Source organism: Acinonyx jubatus, chromosome C2 (genome assembly GCF_027475565.1).
Source record: "Acinonyx jubatus isolate Ajub_Pintada_27869175 chromosome C2, VMU_Ajub_asm_v1.0, whole genome shotgun sequence".
NCBI lineage: Eukaryota > Metazoa > Chordata > Mammalia > Carnivora > Felidae > Acinonyx > Acinonyx jubatus.
In genome coordinates this window covers 142,877,031-142,902,387 of record NC_069384.1, presented here as the reverse complement: position 1 = coordinate 142,902,387, position 25,357 = coordinate 142,877,031, and the positions used below count along the sequence as shown (strand labels likewise).

Sequence of the window (25,357 nt, the reverse complement as noted above, 5' to 3'; positions counted from 1 at the left end):
CCCCTGTCCCTGCCAACTCCAAATAAAACCAATGGAGGCTGTCAATTCAATAATTATCAAGTGCACTAACCCTGATTTTTTCACTATCCTCATTTTGAAGCATTGCATTTTATTTTTTAATATACTTACACGGGGAGTCCGTTTGGGGCCTTTGATTTTAAAATCTGATAGAGTTCATTTGTGGCAGAGTAAATGCAAATAAAATTCAACTCAACTTGGAAAGGACAGTATGTGTGCCTTATGAGCAACTTGTGGGGAAAGCAAGTCCCACTGTAGTAGGCACAGAAAAATGTCATTTGTTTCTATTGATGGATGGCATTTCTTTGCAAAGCTGTTTTGCTCAATAAAGTGGGCAGAGGTATGGCAAAGCCAAAATTTTAAGTTGGTGGACACAGTCTTAGATATGTGAGCAGCAAATGTATGGAAGATGTCAGCAGACACAAAGGACAAAGGCGGTTGACAAAGCTGCATGAAGAATACAGACATCTGATCAGTTAGCATATATTGATTTACTTTTAATCTGCAGGAGGGCTTTTCATTTATAACAACTCACTTACCACTGCCACTTAAAAACAGCATTTCTAAAGTCAGTTTTAAAATTCTTACTGACTCCATAGACTCTGCCCCAATCACTCACCAGTTGTGTTTGGAATCGTTAAAGATGTGCAAGGCTCTTTAGGGACAATGAACATATGAAAAAGGAAAGAGTAGGAGCTGGTGGTGAGTAGGGTAGGAAGGATTAATAGGAACAGGTGCGGAAGTATGAAGGAAAATTAGCCCATGACCTAGGAAGAGGACATCTGTAAACCCAATGGCACCAGGAAGAAAAGAGATTGGCCACAATCCATATACAAAAGTCAGATTTTTTTGTTTGCTTAGCTCACATTGGTAGATAAACGGTTACCAAACCAGAACCACTAATTTGCTGATTTGTGAGGCCCCATATTTTTTTAAAACAAATCTGTGCTTACAACAATACCAAAACTCAAAACGATTAAATTATAATGTAGGATCTTAATCTGATCAGTTACTTTTGAAGCCTAATTATATTTGTCCAAGTGTAATTTGAAGAACTAGAACAGGGCTTTACAATATCCTGATTAATGATGGCGTTTGCTCTGGTTTTCCTGTTCAGCCAAATTATTCTGATGAAAAGCATAACATCTGATCTTGCTTGTAATATCTATCAGCTTCCTGACACTGGGTCGGTTTCTAGTCTTTAAACCTAAGTTTCCACATCTATAGGATGATTACCACAGCCTCTGTCTCATAGGTAATTAATAGAATTAAATGAAGTAATGCTGAAAGAGTTTTGTCCACTGCCAAACATAATTAGCACTCAAGAAATGTTAGCTGTGCTCCTGCTATTATCATAAGGTTCACCTCAGACACAATGTGCCCAAGGAGAGAATGCTCCCATTTGGAAATATACAATATAATAATGAGGAGATCTGCTCAAGTGCATGCCTCAAAAGCCAGAATTGCTGCCCACCTGTCACCCCCCGCCCATACACACACACACACACACACACACACACACACACACACACACACACACACACTGAACTAATATTTACTTAATTCCTTTCCCCCAAATCCTGAATCATCTCGGATCAGCCACTTCAACCTCCTGTATCTTGGTATCTATGATGTTATAGAACATAACGCTATGTACTTGGCGGTATTGTTTTACTAATTACGAAGTAACGACTTTAAATAGTTTCGAAAATACCAACTATTTATGCCCGACTAAATGATACTGACCTAGAAACATATTTAGCAATTATGAATAGCTTAGAAAAAATAGAGAAAGAATTATTTAAATCTTCATCATATTGCTAAAGATCTTCAGATTACAGCCTACTTATTCTGATTAATTTTATTATCTCTATCTAAACATGATAAACAGATAAAATAATATGCTTTTGAAGTTTATACTGACACTAAGAAAATATGTGAAATAAACAGTGCAATAAATGCCAAGCACCTGTTTTAATATAATAGGTTTTCGTGTGATTTTTCTTAAAATTGCTGGCTTTCTTTGGCTCTTTGGGAATTGTTCTTATCATGAGAACATAAATTCTAATGTCTGTTAACAACAGATACTACTATGGTGCATTTCTTTTTGAAATATACACAAATAAAAAAATTAAAGGCATAGCAATAGTTTTCTTTACGCGTGATTTTCAGGAAAAGCTAACACCTACTCTCTAACCATCAAAGAAAAAGAACTCCAGGGAAGCCAAAAGGAAATCCATTTTTCAGCCTCAAACAAGGGAGAAACCATCTGTGCTAAATCATAAAACAAATGCACTGAGAGTTTATATCAATATACACATGGGAAGGAGGTTATTTACTCTGTGGAGGAAAAACCCTTGTTATATTTAATCATGTGAATTTCATGGGCAAGTAGACATCTACACCATTTTAGCATTTTCAAAAAACACTTAAGATTCTCATCTTAAAGAAATACAATCAACCCACTATCAATGAAACTCCTCAAAGAGAGCCAAGTTCAGGAATCTCCTTATCTCTATCCCATAATGTTCCAGATAAATTCCAGAACAAAAAGGAGTATTAGAAAATGAGTTGCTCAGTTATTCACATCTTTTCATGTTAATTCTTTCTTTCTAGCAATCTTTCACATTTCAGGTGGTCCCTGTCTTATGATGGTTCAACTTACAAGTTTTTTATTTTATGTTGTGCAAACATGATGCCATTCAGTAGAATTTGTATCTTTCCCAGACTGGAGCCGTGCGATGGATCCCCTCTGACGCTGGTGTGGTGCAGCCACAGTTCCCGGTCAGCCACAGGATCGTGAGGATAAACAACCAGATAGGCCTACAACCCTCCAGTACACATACCTTCTAGTTTTCACTTTCTGCACTATCAATTAATTGCATGAAATACTTAACACTTTATTATAAAACAGGCTTTGTGTAAGATGATTTTGCCAAACTATAGGTTAACATAAATGTTTTGAGCACGTTTCAGGTAGGCTGGGCTAAGCTGCGGTGTTCAGGAGGTTAGATGCATTAAATGCATTTTCGATTTAAAATATTTTCAATTTACGATGGGTTAATTGAGATGTAACCTCATCATAAGTTGAGCAAGATCTATGTTCTTTTTGAACATTAACGGATTCTGCCTTGAACTCTCAAAGGTCTAACACCAGATTAGCTAAAGAAAATTGGCAAAACATTGAAAAAGGTATTCTGGAAGGTGTAATCATTGTCGTTTTTATTCAGGTTACCGATAAAATTTTGTTCCAATAGATAGGTTTGCGTATCTGAGCAATACTCAAATAACAAAACCATTTCTATACTTGAATTCAGAATGAGGCCAGCCTTGAACTCAACCAAAGGTGTTTATGGCTAGACGTGATAAAAGGCCATCATCATAACTCCATCATATAGCAGGACATCCCAGGAGAGCTTCCTTACTAAGTCACATATTGTATTTCTCTGAAATACTAGACTTGTGATAGAGAAAAAAAAAAAAAAAGAGAGGATTTTCTGAAAAGCAATTGCAATATGATTCAAACTAATTTGTTGCAGATGAAGAGACGGACTTTATAATTAATAAGCATTTAAGTTCAAGATTCCACATTCACAGGGATTTTTATAATCAATATTTTAATCTATAGTGTTAGCTTAAGTGGGAGTTTTGTTGCCTTCATGAGGGCAGAAACTGGTTCTCTAATTTGAAAAGATTATGGAAGGAAGTACTTCCTAGAATTGAAACATTTCTGTAAACAATTTAATGAATAACAAAATTTCTCTGAAAGTTACACCCAACACTGGAAGTAGCCTGTCTTGTACAAATTGAGAGAAAAATGGAAAGACAGAGCCACAAAGGAAGACTGTAAAGTTTTAGAGATTTTATTAAACATGAGCTAAATGTATTTCAAGAATTACAAATGGGCTGTGTCCTAAGATTCTACATAAATGAATTCTGTACCCATGGTCTACATTGTATTCATCAAACTCTGTTACATGTTGAGATAAGTCTATAAAATATATTCATTCTTTGCATTTAAAACTTCACGCCATCAGAATAACTTTTTATTTCTCTACTGGTCTTTATGAATACTTTAATATTCATTTCTATTGTGTAAATGAAAAGCCAGCTTGTCATTTGGCTATATGCAAGATTCATAAAGTTTTATTTCTGAAATAACATCACTTCTAAATTCCACTCCTCAATGCACTGTCAGCTTCTGTTGAGTATCTGACATTCTCTCCCATCATGTTTATGATCTGCAGATGTCGAACTTTGTTTCCCCACCTTGAAAAGCTGGACAAACTATCCCAGGGAACTTTTCATTTTTCAGTCAACACTCAGGCAGCAGGTATATACTGAAAACTTCCTGCGTAGCAACCACATATTGAATACCTTCTGTGTAGCTGCTGAGAATGCAGGGCTCAACATACTGGCCCCGTGGTTCCTGCCGAAACAGTATATACTGCAATGAGGGAGACACATCAGAGGGGTGTCGTAATGGACAACAGGCTGTTAGCAGAGGAAATCTAATGTGTCCAAGGTAGCTTAAACTAAGCTTCCCATCTGCATCCCCCAAACACAAAATTGTCTTTATTATTCACAAACATTGAACTAGTTGTTAAAAGAACAAAGCATTGAAGTTGAGGCTTTTTATCCTTAATAATGTAAATACTGGTAAGATAGCACGCTGATTTGGGGGAGGGGGGGGTTTTCCTTTTTAAATTCATTTCTTCAACTTTTTATTTTAATAAGGTTTTGGGTAATTTACTAAATTTAATCTCTAAGAGGAAAACAAAGGGATGCTCCCACCTCTACTTCCTTCTCCTCATCGTAACAAACATCAGTAACTGATCTCAGCTCTTGCTATAATGAATCAAAATGCGATATAATTAAGAATACACTGTCTGGAAGAAGGGAACAACCATGGGGATGAACAGGCCCGGGGAGAATGGAAGAGTAATGACAGAGATGGAGGAGGAAGGATGGGAGTAGCTGCATGATCCAAGAATGCATGAATGAATGTATCTCTGATTCGGTATACACTTTAAGGTACTCTCTTGATTGTAGAAGAATTATAGGGAGAACTTTGAATGAAGGAAAACGAGAGACAGCGTAGAAGCTAGGATGGCCCAGGCGTGATGGAGAACTTAGAACAGAAGGGACATTAGGGGCGCCTGGGTGGCTCAGTCAGTTAAGCGTCTGACTTCAGCTCAGGTCATGGTCTTAAGGTCCATGAGTTCAGACTCCACATCAGGTTCTGTGCTGACAGCTCAGAGCCTGGAGCCTGCTTTGGATTCTGTGTCTCCCTCACTCTCTGCCCCCCCACTCATGCTCTGTCTGTCTGTCTCTCTCTCTCTCTCTCAAAAATGAATAAACGTTAAAAAAAAACTTAAAAAAAAAAGAATAGAAAGGACATTCACAAAGAGAATGAGGGAAACTTTATAGTCAGGATACTAGGTTGAATCATAAAGATTGGATTCTAAGAATATTAATGTTTTCCCATTAATATAATGGGAATATTTACTAAGTGATTTCACCTGTTATCATACTTTGCATACAAGAATACCAAGACAGCATTTTTTTAACCTCTTCTTTAATTTTTTTTAATGTTTATTTATTATCGAGAGAGAGACAGAGCATGAGTGGGGGAGGGACAAAGAGAGAGGGAGACAAAGAATCTGAAGCAGGCTCCAGGCTCTAAGCTGTCAGCACAGAGCCCGACATGAGGCTCAAACCCACAAACCGCGAGGTCATGACCCGAACCAAAGTCGGACATTGAAACAACTGAGCCATCCAGGCGCCACCCCCCCAGAGTCAGCATTTATAAATGATTTTCCCAGAGGCAGTCAACAAATAAATGGCAAGGACAGACACAAATTTAGGTCTTCTGACACTATAGTCTCAGCTCATTGTACACTGTCATCCTTACAAGAGAAAGTAAGAAAGGAGGATGCTACAGAGAGGATAGTGGGTATCAGCAGAGATTATGTGGTCTTAATGCCTTGAGTTTTCTTCTTAAAATATTACTCAACTTCTTTCAGCCATATGGAGTATTTACATCTGTTGAATCTCCCATGAAAATAATTAGAGTTTTCCCTATCCTTAACGAAATTAAACAAAACCTTTTTTCCTAATCTTTTGAAGTTTTCACGCATGAGTAAAAGAAACAGGAAGAGAAGGGAGACTTTCTATCCTGAGCTGTACATGTCATGTGACAATTTCAAAATTCTACCAAGTTTCCACAGTAGAAATTTTCCACATACAGCAACACACTGCACGGGTTCCTTGTTCTTTGGCAATCCCACATCATTTATGGAACGTGAATCAGTGGACAACTCTTCCCCACATGCCTCATGTAGAATTACTTTTATACCCCAGGGTTTGAGAATGAACTTATCTCTGTCCTCTTTAGACAGACAAAAGATGCCATGAGTAAAAAAGAAAATGAAAGGAAAAGGAAGGCATTGAAAGAAAAGTGAACAATAGGGTTAGAACAGAATTCTATGCTATCTTTCATCCTTAATTGGTTGAGGATTTCCAGTGGTCTAGGTTTTCAGGGAAACGCAGAGTGACAGTGATTTCACCTATTTTCTTTTAATGTTTGTTTGTTTTTGAGAGAGAGAGAGAGAGAGAGTGCGAGTGAGGGAGGAGCAGAGAGAGACACACACACAGAATCCAAAGCAGGTTCCAGGCTCTGAGCTGTCAGCACAGAGCCTGATGCGGGGCTTGAACCCACAAACCATAAGATCATGACCTGAGCCGAAGTCGGAGGTTTAAGCAACTGAGCCACCCAGGCGCCCCGCAATTTCAACTATTAATCTATGCTTCAGATTAAAATCCAAATAAAATGGCTAAACTAAGGTAGGGGCACATTGAACAAATATAAACTCTAAAAATAGAAGTCTAGATGTTAGAACAAAAAGGCAATGGTTACCAATAGGTGCACTGAATAATGCCATGTGTTAAATATGGAATATGGTTGCTATACATTTCAGCAGAGTGGAGTATTTGAGAGCAGTATTTCTGTAGGAAATGATCTGCATTAATTTTCACAAGTTTCCTTACATCACAATTTCGTAATTGACAACAATAACTGTCACTAAAATTCTTAGTATAAGAGCAAAGTACATTTATTCTAGAAAACTTAAGTGAAAAATATTTGAATGTTTCTTTATGAAATACACATTGGCTTTGGGACAGTCTCAAAGTTTTCGAGTTGTCAGAAATTTGAAGATGGCAGAGTACATCTTTTTGCATCATTTCATGCATTCAGTAGAAAATAAGTTGTCAGTATCAATGAAGAACATGATTAAAAGTATGCCTGTGGAGTCAGACTCAGGTGGAAATCTGACCCTGATTTTCAAAAGCTACGGGATCCTGTAAAAGTTACTTGAACTCCTTGAGAGTTCATTTCCTCATTTCTTTTAAGGAAAAAATTATATTCATTTCCCAGATTTGTTGAAAGCATAGATGAGATTACGTATCCAAAATGCTTATCTGAAACCTCTGTACATTAAATAAGGAAAGACATCCAGGACCCACCTAAGGTACTCTCCTCTCTCCACTCTCTTCACCCATCCCACTCCCAATCTCAGTCCATAAGCTTGAGCCACACTCGCCTTCGTCCTGAGCTCTGAACATGCTAAACCTGTTCTGACCCTGGTCTTTTGCCCTCTTCCTGGAAATCTTTTTTTGTTTGTTGTTTCCTAGATCTTTGCATAGCTGACTCTTTTCCTTCATTCAAGTCTCAATGGACTTTCATCTCAAAAGAAGATTCTTTCTCTCCTCATGCTCCTTAGAAGAGCCCCCTTCCCTCTGCTATTCACCTTGAATCCCATTTGCCTTAGTTTTCTCTACTGCACCCATCACTACCTCTAATTTTTATTAATATGTCTGTTTTCATGAGCGTTGTCCATGATTCTCTAGCAGAACGGATACTTCATCTGTCTTGTCTAGTACTGCAGCACACTTGGGAGAGGCTGGCTTCATACTCACCAAACATGTTTTCTCTTTTCCAAGAATCATGGCCACATTTCCCAGCATTCCTTGCAACAGCACGACCACATGGCTGAGTCCCAGTTAATGGAATGTGGTGGCAGTGATGTGAGCCCCTTCAAGGTTGGAACCCCAAAGACCTCCCAATTGTCATTCTCTATTCTTTCCTCCTGTCTTCCAGGTTGGATGAAGAAGATCCTGGAGATGGCTCCAAGGCTCTAGCGTCTTGCAAAGTTGGGAGGTATAATGAAACTAGAACTCTAATCAGCTTGGAAAAGCTTCACATGAGTAAGAAAACAGTTTCTCTGGGGGCGCCTGGGTGGCTCAGTCGGTTGAGTGTCCGACTTCGGCTCAGGTCATGATCTTGCGGTCTGTGAGTTCGAGCCCCGCATCAGGCTCTGTGCTGTCAGCTCAGAGCCTGGAGCCTGCTTCGGATTCTGTGTCTCCCTCTCTCTCTGCCCCTCCCCCGCTCATGCTCTGTCTCTCTCTCTCAGTCAAAAAAAAAAAAAAATTAAGAAAAAAAAAAAAGAAAACAGTTTCTCTGTCCTTTAGCCACTGAGATTTGGGCATTTCTTTGTTACAGTAACCAGCCATAGGAATACCTCAGCAAACATACTACAGGACATCGAAAACTGCCTGACACATAGTAGGTGTTAAGAAATGAATTTCTGAGTCCCGTCAGAAATTCCTACATTAAATCCCTAGTCTCCAAAGTGATGGTATTTGGCAATGGGGAGTTAGGGAAGTAATTAGGTAATTAAGTCATGAGGGTAGGGCCTTTATGATGGGATTCATGTCCTTATAACAAGAGGAAGAGAGGTGTTTAGGTGGCTCAGTCAGTTAAGCGTCTGACTCTTGCTTTCAGGTCAGGTCATGATCTCATGGTTCATGGGATCAAGCCCCACATCAGGCTCTGTGCTGACAGCATGGAGCCTGCTTGGGATTCTCTGTCTCTCTCTCTCTCTGCCCCTCCCCCACTTGCACACACCTTAACTCTCTCTCTCTCTCTCTCTCTCTCAAAACAAATATTTAAAAATTTTTTTCTAAAAAAAAAAAAAAGGAGTGGGGGAAGGAAAAGAGATGTCTGCCCACCCACTCTCCTTCTCTCCCTCCCTGAGCAGGCACTGAGGAAAGGCCATGTGAGCACACAGAAGTTGCCCAGCTATAAGCCACGAAAAGGGCTCCCACTAGAACCCCACCATGCTGGCATCCTGGTGTCAGACTTCCGGCCTCCAGAGCTGTGAGTAATAAATTTCTGTTGTTTAAACCAGTCTATGGTGTTTTATTATAGCTGACTATGCTGGCAAAGGCAGTAGGTACTCAATAAATATGTAATAAATATTGGCTAAATAGCACAATATTTAAATTAATGGCATTATGTACCCTCCTATATCAAGTCTCTGTCACTAAACTATATTCGCTCAAAGTGGGTTGAAGAAGAAATCATTCTCTGTGGGAAGCAATTCTTTTCAGATGTTGCTTGAAGATCTCCAAGGTGTACATATTGTTAGAGGTTGAGGAAACAACACCTCCCGGGCTCAGAAGTTTTCATGAATATTAACAGAAAGAGAAAATAAAGTGATTGTGGTGTACAGTGTTACTCATTCCTTGCACTGACATTTCCTGTTTGGGATCATAAAGGGAATATGAAGGACTCATAAAACCCTAAATGAATTGTGCCATAAATGTTAACTGCCACTGGTAACAGTGTCGAGTGCGACTCAAATGCAGTACAACCACAGGGAACCCCCACTACCTGGGGGTGAAAGCGAAGCCGATGTCAGGTCCCAGGATGTGCCATTAACTATGCACCGCCTCCCCCCCCCCCCCCCCCGACCAAGGTTATATTCTTACGCACGTCTGTTAGGAAAAAAGCTTGGCCAACACAAAGTTGTATTTGTTTAAATAAGACAGCGCGCTTCACATCCTGAAGAGACTGCTTCATAAAACATTCCTATGCATCTTAATTTTTAAATCCCCAAATGACAATTATTAGCCTTCAATCTACGACCTTTCAAAACGAGCCACATGTCCAAGTATGTGACCGCGTGAAGTCCATCATACCCTTAGGCCTTGATAACATCACCTTTTGGGAGATTTAAAGGGACTCATCATCTCGATTTAAGACGACAACGACTGTGAATTCAGCTCTATATTAGAAGGCAAGCAAACTAAAAATCAAGGAGAACCATCAATTACATTAAAAAGTGTTTCACAAGAGTGGTTTTGAGTAGATTTCTTGAGTCGTGTACCATCTCGATTTTTCATCCTTTTCTGCAGATGCCTTTAAGAATTTTCATTATTTGTAGTACCATATGGGCTCAAAGGATTCTAGCAATTGCCATCCAGTGGACTGTTTGCCTCTGCAGATGGAATACAGGCACCCAGGCCATTCAGAGTTGGTGAACTGGCTCCATAATCCCTGCATTGAATCACTGCCAAATATCGTGGCGTTTGAACCCCTCAGATGTGATTATTAAGCTTTAGGGCAGTAATCCTTTATAACTGGAGTATTAGAAAGAGGCAAGTACAGAGGTTTTAATTTTTAAGAAATACTGTGTGTGTGTGTGTGTGTGTGTGTGTGTGTGTGTGTGTGTGTACACACACATACACCCGCACCCACATCACCCAGGTTCACAAATGGAATACTCCCAGCAGAGTGGAGGTGCCAATGCACCATCCCAAATGTTCCTTCTTATCCTGAATTTTCTAAGTTTCTTGGGTTCCACTTATGATTGTTCTTTTAACATTCTGTCACTAACATTTAAGCGTATTTTTGCTAAATGCCTGTTCTCTGGAATTGGGATTAGAATCCTAAATATATAACAGCTGTTAAAAGAATTTTTGCCATCATAAACTAATAAGCATTTTGTTGTGTTTTATTTTGTCTAGTTTACATCTGTTGAATTAAGACTGTCTAACATGTAATGGATCAGAAAATATAACGCTGGGGAAAATGTTTTGAAAATCTCTTCTTACTTTAAAACACCAAATCTAAAAGATTTCAGGCAACAAACCCAGACAAATCCATTCATTTTTAGCATGGTTATGTTTGTGATTATTTCAGGTTAAGTACCAATCGACACAAAAATATCCATCTTCAGCTGATATGATCGTAAGTTTATCGCTTTTATGATGAAATGCAATGCAGTGAAATGGCAAACACTTCTTCAGTTACACTGCTTTATATTTTCATTCTACTTTTATTCAAGGAAGGTGTTAATTCTTAAAAAAATTATAAATTGTTCATAAACACTTGAGGAGATTGTTGGCTTCAGCAGTGATGAGAGAAATACAAATTAAAGCAACAGATACCATTTGCACCCAGGCTAACAAAAATCTAAATGGCTGATAGTATCCAGTATAGACTGGACTGTGGTAGAACATATCTTTATCAACTTAGGCAGGAGGGCAACCTTGCAACTATTGTTATCTTTTTAGATAAAATATCACTAGTCAAACAATTGTGTTTTCCTGAAACAGTACTAAAAACACAATCTCACCAATATATGAGGATATATATACATATGTACAGAGAAACACACACACACATATATATACACATTGTACACATATGTATTCTATAATTATGATAATAAAGAATAATTGGAGATCATCTAAATAGTCCTCAATAAGGGAAGATTTACATTCTTCATTATAAAGCCATATTATTATATTTTATGCAGTACCTAAAAGGAAGATAGATTTCTGTATTTCTAGTGAGGATGGGATGCTCATGATACATTGCAAAGTTAAAAAAAAAAAGGAAGTTCCACAAGAGTGAGCATAATGGACTTCCACTTGGCCTCAACCAAATTCTTTGGCCTCAACCAGATTCTTTCAGGGGTAACATTGTATTCGTTCCAAAGAAATTCCTTGATACACTTGGCTGGGGTGGAATCTGAAGTCCCAAAGGGACCTGAATAAATTAGGCATTATTCTTTCCCAGAGAACTTCTTGGTGGCTCCATAGGTCATGCAGACAAAGAAGAGAGGAACAGGAAGATAGATGGGATACATGGCAATATCCCACATCGAATGTATAACCCCTCTTAATCATCCCTCAAATTTCCATTGCAAAAAAATCTTAAAAGAATTATTGAGGGTAAGTTTCTTATAAAAAGAAAAAAAAACGTCCTCTTTGTTTTAGTCGTACAAGAAAGGGACAGAAAAGAAGAGACACAGCCATAATCCTTCTGGGGAAGCCACAGCCTTGTGGTAAAAGAAGAAATTTATCAACACGAAAAAAGCACTATCCATTAAAAAAAAAAAGACTGCTTACTTTTGCTACGTTCCTATTAAGATACTGTTCATCCAACATTTCTCCAAAGAAGACATACAGATGGACACAACAGACAATGAAAAGACACTCAACATCACTAGTCATTAGGGAAATGCAAATCAAAACCACAATGAGATATTACCTTGTACCTATCAGAATGGCTGAAATCAAAAACACAGGAAGTAACAAGTGTTGGTGAGGACCTAGGGAGAAAGGAACCCTAGTGCACTGCTGGTGGGAATGCAAACTGGTGCAGCCACTCTGGAAAACAGTAGGCAGCTTCCTCAAAAAATTAAAAATGGAATTACCATATGATCCAATATTTCCACTACTGGGTATTTACCAAACAAATATGAAAACACTAATTTGAAAAGACATATGCACTGCCATGTTTATTGCAACATTGTTTACAATCGCCAAATTATGGAAACAACCAAAGTATCCATCAATAAATTAATGGATAAAGTTGTGGTGTGTAACACACACACACACACACACACACACACACACAACAGAATCTTACTCAGCTATAAAAGAGAATGAAATGTTGCCATTTGCAGCAACATGAATGGATCTACAGGGATTATGCTAAGTGAAATGAGTCAGAGAAAGACTAATACCATATGATTTCAGTCATAAGTGGAATTTAAGAAATAAAGCAAATGAACAAAGGAAAAAAAGAGATAGCCTCTTAACTACAGAGAACAAACATGGTTATGGGAGGGGGCAGAGGGATAGGTGAAATAGAGGAGAGGGACTAAAGAGTACACTTCTCCATGATGAGCACTGAGTAATGTATAGAATTATTGAATCGCTATATTGCACACCTAAAACTAATATAACTCTGTATATTAATTATACTGGAATTTTTTTAAAAATTTTAAAAACTTAATGTTTATTGACTTTTTGCAAGAGACAGCGTGTGAGTGGGGGAGGGGCGGAGACAGAGACACAGAATCTGAAGCGGGCTCCAGGCACAGAGCCTGGCGCAGGGCTCGAACCCATGAACCGTCACGAGACCATGACCTGAGCCAAAGACAGATTGCTTAACTGACTGAGCCACACAGATACCCCTAAAAACCTTTTTAAAGGAGTATTTTTCATCAAAAGAAATCAAGAAAATATGAAATGTAAGAAACAAGACAGAGCTGCAAAAATCTTTAACTGGCTATATAAAGCAACTCTACAAATAATAAGGGAAAAGACAAATATCTTACAAGAGAAATGAAGAGGAGGTAGGACAGGCATTCTGCAGAAGTGGAAATAGGAGACACTTCTGGTCAACCATAAGTTGCGCTACAACCACAACCCAGCATTGCCTAGACAACTTGAATACACCACACCATACCACCCAGTCATTCTACTCCTGGCCATAAGCAACATGTGTCCCGGGCATCAGGAACTCAGCAGCTTTGCTCATTGTAGCAAAAACAAGAAACAGCCCCAAAGTCATCAACCCTAAAATGGATAAATCAACTGTGGTACGCTTAAATTTCACAATACAACAGTAAAACTTAATGAACTACAGCTAATCACACTACAAGGGATGCATCTCAAAAACACAATGTTGAACAAAACCAAAATACAAATTTCCAAAATACATATAGTGTGTTTTTCATTTTGATGATGTTTAAGTACCTATATTTGGCAAAGCTATGAAGAAAGGAAATGCTAAACATGAAATCCTGGATTATGGTTCCCTCAGGGAGTTGAGAAGGAGACTCATATTAAAGGACATGTGGGAGCTGCAAAACTATCTGTAAAGTCCTGTTTCTAAAGCTACATGTTGTGTCCAAAGGTGCATATTTTGTTAGAATTTTTTTTGTTATTATTTCCCTATTGTTTGTATTTACATACACATCTAAGCTGAAGAGCTACTGAAGGACAGTAAGCATCCACCACCAAAAAGTACCTGGAAGGATAAACGGCTACCCTTTGAGCCTAGGAAAGAAGGAAACTGGAATTTTCACTTTAATGTGTATTCAAAAAGTTTGGATGTTTAGGGATGCCGGTGGCTCAGTCGGTTGAGCATCCTACTTCCACTCAGGTCATGATCTTATGTCTTCCGGGTTCAAGCCCCGTAATGGGCTCTGTGCTGACAGCTCAGAGCCTGGAGCCTGCTTGGAATTGTTTCTCCCTAGCTCTCTGCCCCTCCCCCACTCGCACTTTCTCTTTCTCTCTCTTTCTCTCTCTCTCAAAAATAAAATAAAACATTAAAAATTTTTTTTAAAGAAGTTTGAATGTTTATCCTAAAAGAAGGCACACTAATTCTGTAATTGCAAGGAAAAGCCCCAGCCTTAATGGGTCTTTGCGCACCAATGATTATGGAGCCTCCCTGGTGAGCCAAGCAGGTACCCTGATGTCATCCAAGGTCACTGCCTGCAGTCACCACAAAGCTTGGCATTAGGAGGCAGCATTGAAAGTCCCTTCAAAAAAGTGATTGATAAAATTTGCCTTCCATAAAATGGTGAGGGGACCTCATCAGAAGCATTTTTGGTTTTCAGCTTAAAACTTTTTTTTTTTCTTTTCAAAAGGGATTCATTACAATGGAAGCATATTTTTGCCTCCCCCCTCCCCCGCCAAAGACTCAATAAGTTTATGTTTAGGAGGCTTCACTGACATAGATAACAGATAAAAGAGAAATCTGGTAATTTTTGTTCAGACTTAGCACTTGGAACAGCACCGAAAATAAGCCAAAACCTTTTCTTCCTGTGTGTCTTTTGCACCAATGATGCCACTTCCTTCCACGCTCATCCCCTCTAAACACTTACTTCTCATATATCAGATTCCTTGTTTAAAGAAAGGTTAATTTCACCCCAGTGGTTATAACCAAATTGTAAATGTGGCAAGATCCCATGCTGCCTACTAAAGTCTTTGAAAATAATTTATTTCTATAAGGTAATATTTTATCAATGATTTTAAAATTAAATGTTATGGTGCATTTAATCAATTTTCATGTTAATTTTTAAAAATTATCAAGTCAGAGGATTTTTACAAGTCAAGCTTACAAGAGCGGTCGGGGTTAGGACTGAGCAGAGGGAGATCCTGACTGCAGCTCCAAGCATATCGTACAAAACCCAAATTTCTATGCAAGAGGTATGGACTCAGCCGGGATGGATGGTGGAATCTATTTCCCAAAACACCTGTTCTGGATACTTAGAATTAAGTAATGTCAAGTCATGCATTATTAAGATGAGGCAAGAGACTATCAGAAAACAGGAAAGGAGACCATCATGGCTAGGAACCACATGAAATGTGCCAGAGGAAACTCCAGCTCTTCCAACCATGTGCGAAAAATAAAGGTGAGGAGAGAGAAGCAGAACAGTATTCTCCATTTTATATGGAAACATTGCCTTTGGGGAGAAAAACCACATGAAACAAACACTGTGATCTTAGGCTTCACTACAAATGACCAACTCTGGGCAAACTTGTAATGTCTTATCGGTCTTGGTCCACTAAAGCATAGATGCTTAACAGCGAAATACAGAGCAAAGTTGAAATTTCCAGGGAGACATAAATAAGTCTTCATGTACCTGAGGGGCTTTCAATAATTTGAACCTTGAGTCCCAGGGTCTAAAATAAAAATCCATTCCAAATAGTGCAAATTGGGAGTCTGTCTGTAAGCCTTTTCTAATGATACAAATAAAAATTGTTTTTTTTCCTATTAAAAAATATTTTTTTAGTGTTTATTTCTTTTTGAGAGAGAAAGAGACGGGGGGGGGGGGGGGGAGGAGAGACACAGAATTTGAAGCAGGCTCCAGGCTCTGAGCTGTCAGCATAGAGCCCAACGCGGGGCTCGAACTCACAAACTGTGAGATCATGGCCTGCGTCGAAGTCAGGTGCTCAAAAGACTGAACCATCTGGGTGCCCCATTTTTTTCCTTTTTTAGTATAGTTTCTATCTATTAACTGATTTATAAAGGATAAACTTGTGCTAAACAGCTTTATATGCATTATCTCATTAACTTTTCACAATGACCTCAGGAAGTACCTTATCATGTTCCTACTTTAAAGAGAGAAAAGACAGAGCCTATCTCCCTGACAATGCTGATCTACAGCAGCATCAAACTTGGAAATACCTACTGTTCCAGTTACCACTGCTGAGTAAGAAACTGGTTTAGTGACTTCATACCACAACCATTTCCAATGCTCATGGTTCTGAGGGTCAGGAATTTGGACAGAACACAGTTTGTTTCTCATGGTTTGGATGGGAAGGCACAAATACCTGGAAGTACCTCAAGCAGCTAAAGAGTAGAGTCGTCCGGAAGGTTCTCCACTGACAATTCAGGCAGGGGGGCTGAGAAGACTCAAAAGCTGGGCTCAGCCGAAACTATTGACCAGAGTACCTCCACAAAGCCTCTCCCTTGTGGTTGGGTCTCCTCAGCACATGGTAGCCGGGTTCAGAAAGGTAGTGTCCTGACAGCATTCAGAAACTAAGCTCTTCAAAAGAGCCAGATAGAAGCTACATGACCTTTTCTAACTTTGACCTGCAAGGTGCTACAGGACCCCTTCCACCACATTTACATGGGATTGAAGTGAGTCACAAAATTAGGCCGACTGACAGAAGAGGGTGGGAGAATGGCAACACCACACTGCAGAAATTATTGCAGCCATATTGGCCAATAGAAACGTGCACCTCGACACGTAGACTTTTTATCAAGACAGTTAACATTCACCTACCTTTTTGAAGCTATTGCTCGTTGGATATTATGATTGCTGCAGCAAAAGAATCCCAAGCAACAATATTCCTTAACCCAACTTCAATAACAGTAATGTTATTATCTGATTTGTATACGTAGTCTTACAGGAGATGGTGTGTGTGTGCATGGTGGGGTAGAGATGGGTGATAGCCTTAGAATTGACATAATGTGAAAGAGATACAGATGTGCAGAGATACATAATCTTCTGGCCTTTGGAGAATCTGAGCAAGAATTGGGGCAACCAGAGTTCTGAGCTGTGGGAAGCTCCTTTCACTATAAGCAGACTCCCCACCCCCCCAAAAAAAAGTTTAGGAAAAAAATACTTCAAACTGTTCACATATTCCTATAACAATTTTGAAAAATTACATACCCTCTTTCCCATCTCTAAGTTATCTAAAAGTTTTATTATGAGTTTAAATAATCACAAAGGATGTAAGTTCCAGACCATGACACACTATTCTTTTCTCTCAGCACAGAGATATATGTACAGCTTGGAAAGACTGGAAGCCCCATGGTTTATGGTGCCTGATTAATCATTACATGAGGTGTCTCCTTTGTTGGTGCCCCCCTGGGAAGTTTTTATACCTCGAAGCAACAGACCAAAATAAGATTTATGTGCAAGAAATATACTTTCTTTTGTAAAGCGCTATGGTACGGAGACCATATAATGTATTTTCCAATCCTGACCATTTTTGACAATGAAAAGGGACACTATTAACTACTCTAAAAAATAAGCATAAACCAGGAAAATGGGGATATATGATGACCCTAGCTATGAGAACACTAGGAAGCTATCAGGCAAATCAGTTTACAAAAGAGAACTCCTGGAAGCTGACTATCTGGTCATTATCTCACTGATAATTATCCATTTTCTGCACTCTTTGAAAAGTTTTCCATAGCCCCAAAAGTTTGTATAGATCTATTATTAAGCTAGCATCCAGCCATACCAGTCGCCAAAGTATTGAAACCCTGCCAGACACATTATTCAACAGAGGAACGGTAATTGGAATAACCAACAAAAATAATCAATAATCCAAATCTGAGCATTTGTGTTTCATTTCAAAAAACCACACACAAGCAAACTGTGATTCCAAGACAACCTGGTGGCATGGGTACTGGACACGGAGCTCGGGAATCTCTTACAGAGGACTTGCTATTTATTTCCAAAGTTGGTGGGCAGCATAGAGGCATAAATATCCTTATATAGCAGAAATGAGACTTGTAACTGCTCCCAATGTCTTCTTTAAGCTTCCAAAAGAAACGTTTGTCATTCCCCATGGGGAGAAGTAGGGGCTGGGTCCAGAAGCTGATAGTAGGGTTACTGACAGCCATGGACACACAGTTGTCATGAATATAGACAGCAAACGCCTTCACTGTGGGATAATGTCCCCTCTGACAGGTTTGTGAGACCTGTGTTTTATTTAACAATTTACCTTATGAAGAAAGAGAGTTGGCCCTGTGCTTCGTAAACAAGTTTCCAGGAAGGGAATCTCCTGGAAACCTATTCAATGACTAAAAAAGAGAGTCCTCTAGCAGGACAGTGCTGTGTCTCCACCCTCTGTCTTGCACCCGGCTGCACACCCTTCTTCCCCTACCTGACCATTCTTTTCGTGAAAGAGAGACAGGATCTAGAAGCTTCCACTACCTCCAGGCAGCATCAACCTCTGAGCATACTCCTACTACTTTTTTAGGTTCTTCCGCTCTGCTTTTCTTTAGCCCTTTCTGCTTTGTCTCCAGTATGAACTGGGCTCTACCTGGTCACTGGCTGGTGGTTGGCACAAGTGGTCTCCTGCTTCGCCTCAAGGAGGGTGCAGCGTCATGTTGTGTCTCCTCATCACAGGCTCCTGACCTCAGTAGTGGAGATCAGATCACTGCCATCTACTTTTCCTCTTTTCCCACTTCCTCCGTCCCTCTCTCCATCTCTGTGGAATTACCCACATGATGATATCATTTCAGGTGAGAAGAAAAAGGCCCAAGTGGGGAGCAAATGCAGGGGGAGTAGACAACTAGTACATGAGGCAGCCCAATGAGTCCCCTTCTTCTGTGATTCACATGATTACTTCATGGCTAAGGATTCACACGTTGTGGGAAATGTGATGTGATTCCCTACATCAAGTCAAGGAAGCAAACAGAATTATCATTTAGCTGCTGACAAAAGTATCAAATGAAAGTTCAAAAGCAGCACATCAGTAAGTATACTACTGGGAAATTATTAGAATGATTTTATGAATGAAATATATTACAAGTAATATGACTAGGTAAGAAATTCACATGATATACCATTCACTTCCTTAGACAATAAAGAGTATGATATATATAATATTTGACTTATATTATCAGTTATACTGCTGCACTGCTGGAATATTTTGAACATTGCATTTTACCACTTTATATCCCATGTTGAAGAGACCATCCTAGATGCCTGGACATGGTTTCTTCATTTACTAGAGCAGTGGGTTAAACATGAGTAGAGGTTTAATAACCTTGTATTCACATTTTCTTTTAACATATGTATTGGAGTGGTTCTCAAGGGGATACTTATCACCTCATTTTGGAAGGGGCACAACAGTGGATTTCAGAAAAATCAAACATGTTAGTGAATGTGAATAATTCTGAATTGCCATAGGGTGTCCATTTCTGTCCTCTGTCACAAAAAAAAAAAAAACCAAAAAACAAAAAACAAAAAAACCCTTCTCACATGATTTCCCTCAGTGAGAAGGCTCATCTATTTCCGGAAACTCTAAATAATTACCTAATGGTTAAGAAGTTAGCCATTAGACACTGTATTATGACTGTGGTAGGCTGAACAACAGTCCACCCAGATGTCCACAACCTAATCCCAGGAACCTGTGAGTGTTACTTTATATTGCAAAAGGAACTCAGCAAATGTCATCAAGTTAGGGATCTTTAGGTATGGAGATGCTCCTGGACTATGTGGGCGGGTCCTTAAATGGAACCACAGTGTCCTCGTAAGAGAGGCAGAGAGAGAGGTGGTTACAGGTAGAGAGGACAGTGTGAAGAAAAAGCAGAATTAGATTTGAAGATGTTTTGCTGGTGACCTTCAAGATGAAAGAAGGGCCCATGAGCCAAAGTATGCAAGGGAGGTATCTCTGGAAGCTAGAAAAGGCAAGAAACAAATTCTCAACTAGAAGCTCCTTCAACATCTTGATTTCACCTCAGTTCCAACATCTTGATTTCACCCAGTTCCAAACTCCAGACTGCAGAAGAGTAGATGAGTATTAAGCCCCCCAAGATTGTGGTGATTCGTTTCAGCAGCCATAGGAAACTAATACAGTGATGTATCACAGGGCTCTGAGAAAATCCTTACTTGGTCAGGGAGAGGCCAAATGTTTTCTAAAATTCTATAGGTTGCCAATTTCAAGTTAACTAACCAGGAAGGTATCAGGATTCCTCAGTAGCAGGGAAGAGAAAGGGAGAGAGAAAGGGAGCTCCTTGAGTCATGTCTATTGACTACACAAACAACACACTGGCTGACTTCCTTTAGCCCCAGGAAATGGGTTAGGAGCCCAGAAATCCTCAAACTAGTAACTCAGAAGAAAGGGCCAGAATCTCACGAGGCAGGCTGAGCATTTATAGCTTCATTAAAGGCTACTAAATTTTATGACTCAAGAAAATCACTGGCAATCTATTCAGACAAGAAATGTTTTTGTGGTTTTAACCACAAAACCTCTGTGGATCTTATGGCTGCATGTCAACTATGGAATCTACTCTCACATTTTGGATCCCAAAATATTTCTCTGGTTATTTGGCTTGCAATAGGGACCTTAGTGAAAATTACAAGGTGGTCAACATTTCTGGATGTTGTCAGTATAACCCAGCTTTTGGTGAACCTGTACACAACTTCTGGTTCATTTTCAAAGGATACAGTTCCTTTTCCAAGATGGTAGGAGAGCTCAATGGTTCCTAGTCTTGGAGTCAAGAGTTTAACGCTACCTGATCAGGCATGGGAGGAAAATTTGAAGGAAAAGTTTAAATGTTGGAATAATGGAAGAATGTCAAGTAGGCCTTAAAATTAAGAAGTACAACACCCATGACTATTTTTTTAAAAGAATTTTCTAGTCTTTTGCTTCTACTTTCCACACTTTACTCTCAGCAGGATGACAAAAGAAAGTATCAGTTTCTGGATTTTAAAGCACAAAAAATACCTAGACACCCTGTAATTATCCTAATGGTTTCCAAGATAGGACATCACTATTCATTATTCCTACCCCCAGCACTGAAATCGAGTTTTATACATACAAGTACTTCTCTGAGGAGTAACATGTACATTTAAAATTAAAAGATTACAAAGAGTTCTATCAGGGGTAAAATCACTGTCCTCAGCATGTAAATAAAGACAAAGGGACTCAATGGCAAGGAGTGTAAATATATTGTATTTAATGTAGTGGATAAGACTACTTGCTGGAGGCTAAACGGCCAACGTTTGACTCTCAGGTCCCACTACTAGGTGTACAACTCTGGGCAAGATTCTCGATTTTCTGAGCTTCACTTCATTAATCTTTGAAATAACAATAATAGTACCTACCACCTAGGGCCATTTTGAATATATATACCTATATAATACCTATAAAGGTGCTTAGTATGGAGCTTAGAAAATAGTAAGTGCTCAATAAATATCAGCTACCTTTACATGACCTTGAGGCCAATATGAACATGACTTGAAATATTTCATTAAAATATGTTTGTCATAATCTGGCCTGACAAATAATGGCTGAAAAGATAATGAGACATTTTAGACGTGGAACTGGTTACCAAAGGAAATTTTATTGCCAAATATATGCAACTTGTTTTTTATTATGAAAAACATATTTTGTAACTATTTTTATTGTGCTTTCATAATAAAAACCATGTTGCATATATTTTGAACATAAAATAGACTAAAGGATATACATGAAAAAGCTAATCTTCCTCTTACCGCAGAACTTCAATTGTATTCTACAGAAGTAACCACATACGTATATGCACACATGTGCATGTGTGTGTGCGTGTATGTGTGTAAAATACTCTCGTAATTTGACTCCTGGATTTCCTTCTTGTTCCTCTATCAGGATTTCCTCACCCAGAGGCCTGAGGGAGTCCTAAAACGATTAAATTATGTCATATAATTTCCTTGCTTAACATACTCCAATGGCCCAGTGTACTTAAATAAAATACAAACTCGTTACTCTGGATAACAAAGTACTACCAGCTCTCACCCCTGTCTTTCTTTCTAACTTTATCTCGTTCTGTTTCCTTTCAACTAAGCTCCAGAAACACCGGTGTTCCCTCTGTGTATACAATGAACATTCAGGCTTATTCCCGCCTCAGGACCTTCATACTGCCCCCTCAGCCTGGAATGCTCTTCCTCCTGAACTGTGCATAGCTCTGTCTCTTTTTTATACAGATCGCCAATAAAACCTGTCCTCCCAACTCAGGACATGGCTGACTATACAGCTCATGTAAGCATTCAGTCATTCTGTTATCATTTCAACCAATTCTGAGCCTCTGTGTAGCATCTAACACCACTGTACATTTTTTTCTCATTTGTTTGCTTATTTTTATTTATTCATATGTTTACTTAGGTAATTGCTAGCTTCTCGGTTTCCTAGGATGGAAGCTCCTGGACAGCAAGACTTGGTTTTGTTCACTCCTGGGCCTCCTTCACCTAGGAGGATGCCAACATATAATAAATGCCTGATAATGTTAAATACATTTTTGTTGAAAGTTAATGAGGGTTATTTAGGTCCCTTTTCCATGTAATTTCAAAAATGTTGCTACATTGTCCTTGCACATACATCCTTGTACATGTCCAATCAAGAGCCAAAAGTTTAATTACTGAGTCAAAGGTATATGCAATTTAAATTTTGATCGTTATTTCCAAATCACCTTTTAACAAAGTTATACCAATTTACATTTTGAGTAGATTCCTTGAATCTTCTTTAAAGTGACTTTATGACACGATATTTAAGATACATTCTTTCATTTTGAAGCTCAGGACACTCTATAATTCCATAACCTTGAAATGCCAAAAGGATAGCCCAAGAGCAGGCGTCTACGGCGGCCCTTTGGGATGGCTGGAGAAACCGCATCTCTAGTTACTGACAAGGAAAGGGGCTACTATGAGAAGCATACGTGACTCCCTTCTGAAGGTCTCTCACTACTCAAGTCTTATGTTGGAATTTTTAGCAGTAAACAGAGGTTTACTTCTCACATGCCTCATAATCTCTTCCAGGTACACAACTATAATTTATGATAACAAAAATCTTAGTTTATGAGGACTGGATTGAGCTGCAGGAAAACACAATGGCAGAAACAGGTACCTTATTCTAAAAGGGTCTCAAATCCCATGAGTTTACTCCTCCCCACTAAAGGCTTATTTATCCTGCCCTTTGAGTCATCTATGCCAACAAGCTCAGATTCTGTGTAGCAGTAACTGGGAATTACTCTACTGATGGATTTATATCTCTATGTTCATACCCATTTAAACCATATCAACAAGGCCATTGACAGAAGTGGGGACATACAGATGCCAGTGACTCCTCCAGACCATTTTGAAAGACATCCTCTTCCAGTGCAAAATCAGCCAACTAAAGTCATTGGCAACAGCCAGAAGGAAGCCAGAAAACAAATCCAGTGTCACACATATATTCAGCCTCCATACCAACGCACACCAAAAGGTCTGCCAACCTATTTCACCTAGAAATACCTTTAAATGCAACATCAAAGTTCAGCCAGCATCATTCAGACACATGTCATTTGAACTTAAGATGCTCTCTGTTGTTCATCTCTTACTCAACAGCAGCATATTCTTGCCTTACAAGAGTTACAGCATTGGAGAAATTGCCCAATTAATAGCCAGATACCAAGTCTCGGTTCCAAATGTACCTGCATAAAGCATCGAATTTGCTAAATACAGAAAAACGGGGTACTTACAGCAGGGTGTCCAGTACAATAGGTGTAGCTGGCATGGGACTGATAGTGCAAGCTTGCTCTTGGAAAGGAGTATGTATTCCAGGCTGGTTGGCTGCTGTTCCACTGAGAGCTGAAGCCAGGGCTCATGGTCACGCGTGACTTACTAGTTTGATAGGCTCTCACCGTGGAGCTAGACTATCAAGAAGAAAGAAAGGCAATGTAAAGACAGCTCTGCATAGAACCCAAGTCTACTATATATAGCGGCATGCACTCTGGTATGACCGCAGCACAGGTCTCCGCTGGTTAAGGAAATGGCTGAATTATTTTATTTATTTATCTGTTAATCTTTATTTTTGAGAGAGAGCGAGAGTGAGAGAGAGAGCGCACGCGCGCGCCAAGTGGGGGAAAAACAGAGAGAGAGGAAGACACCAGATCCAAAGTAGGCTCCAGGCCCCGAGCTGTCAGCACAGAGCCTGACGCGGGGCTCGAACTCACAGACCACCACCCGTGCTGAAGTCAGATGCTTAACCAACTGAGCCACCCAGGTGCCTCAGGAAATGGCTGAATTCTTAAGAGGAGGCATTACATATTGTTCTGACTAGGATACAAGTATTTTCTCACTGTTAATTTTAACTGGATCACGAATTTTAACTGGATTAGCGAAAACGGGATTTTTTCCCCTCATTGCGACATGCAGCTCCATCGGTCAGCAACGAGATGTGTTTTAGCGGCAATGGCAGCAAGGATACTGTCAATTACATAAATGTCCTTTTATCACAGCATTCACCTTAGCAATTCACTGCTCGCCTTACCCAAATGCAGTAAACAAAAATCTTGGTCGACGAGGACTGGATGGAGACATATTGGTCCCTAACTCTAAATGGTCTTCAAATGCCACGAATCTATCACTTTCCTGTGGGAGGCATCAGCACAAATATGCACAATATTCCGTGTCACCACTGCACTACCTAAAGGCAGCAAAATGAAGGGCTTGAAATTGTCATTTGCCCCCAACCAGCCATATCAATGTAATTAAAAACAGAGAAATAGGAAACTTTCCATCAAAATGCCAAATGTTAAATATATGTGCTTTCTCATAATTATATGTAGGGTACAATGAACTGAACACAAAACGCACTTGTATCTTCTTTGTCCTCAAACGACCAGAGCATATAAGGGATACAGTAGTTTCTTTTCACAGAACACTTTCTATCATCAAATTGCCATAGCTACTTACCCCAGTAGCACAGTAACTTGTGCACTAAATTCTATTTATAAATCCATGGGCACATGCCAACTCAATCACTGGGAAAATGTGCTAATCTCATTGCCATTATATTCAGGAAACCTAGTGGGAAGAAACTTCTATCCGCAATTGTGTTTTCCCATTAGGCTGGATTTTGATACCACTAGAGACTTAGAGGAATGACTTTTCTGAAGACAAGTTTGGGCATCTTGGAGTAACTG

The 25,357-nt window shown here is 39.3% G+C and overlaps 1 protein-coding gene across 9 annotated transcripts in view; it reads right to left on the bottom strand.

The window, feature by feature from the left end:
• The window catches only part of RBMS3 (RNA binding motif single stranded interacting protein 3), a 1,316,996-nt gene that overhangs the window by 771,979 nt on the left and 519,660 nt on the right, over positions 1-25,357 (bottom strand). For all 9 annotated transcript variants that reach the window (XM_053221878.1, XM_053221882.1, XM_053221883.1 and 6 more), the window contains exon 4: positions 23,912-24,085. In XM_053221878.1, coding sequence (XP_053077853.1) covers positions 23,912-24,085 — 174 coding nt within the window. The remainder of the gene's footprint in view (positions 1-23,911; positions 24,086-25,357) is intronic.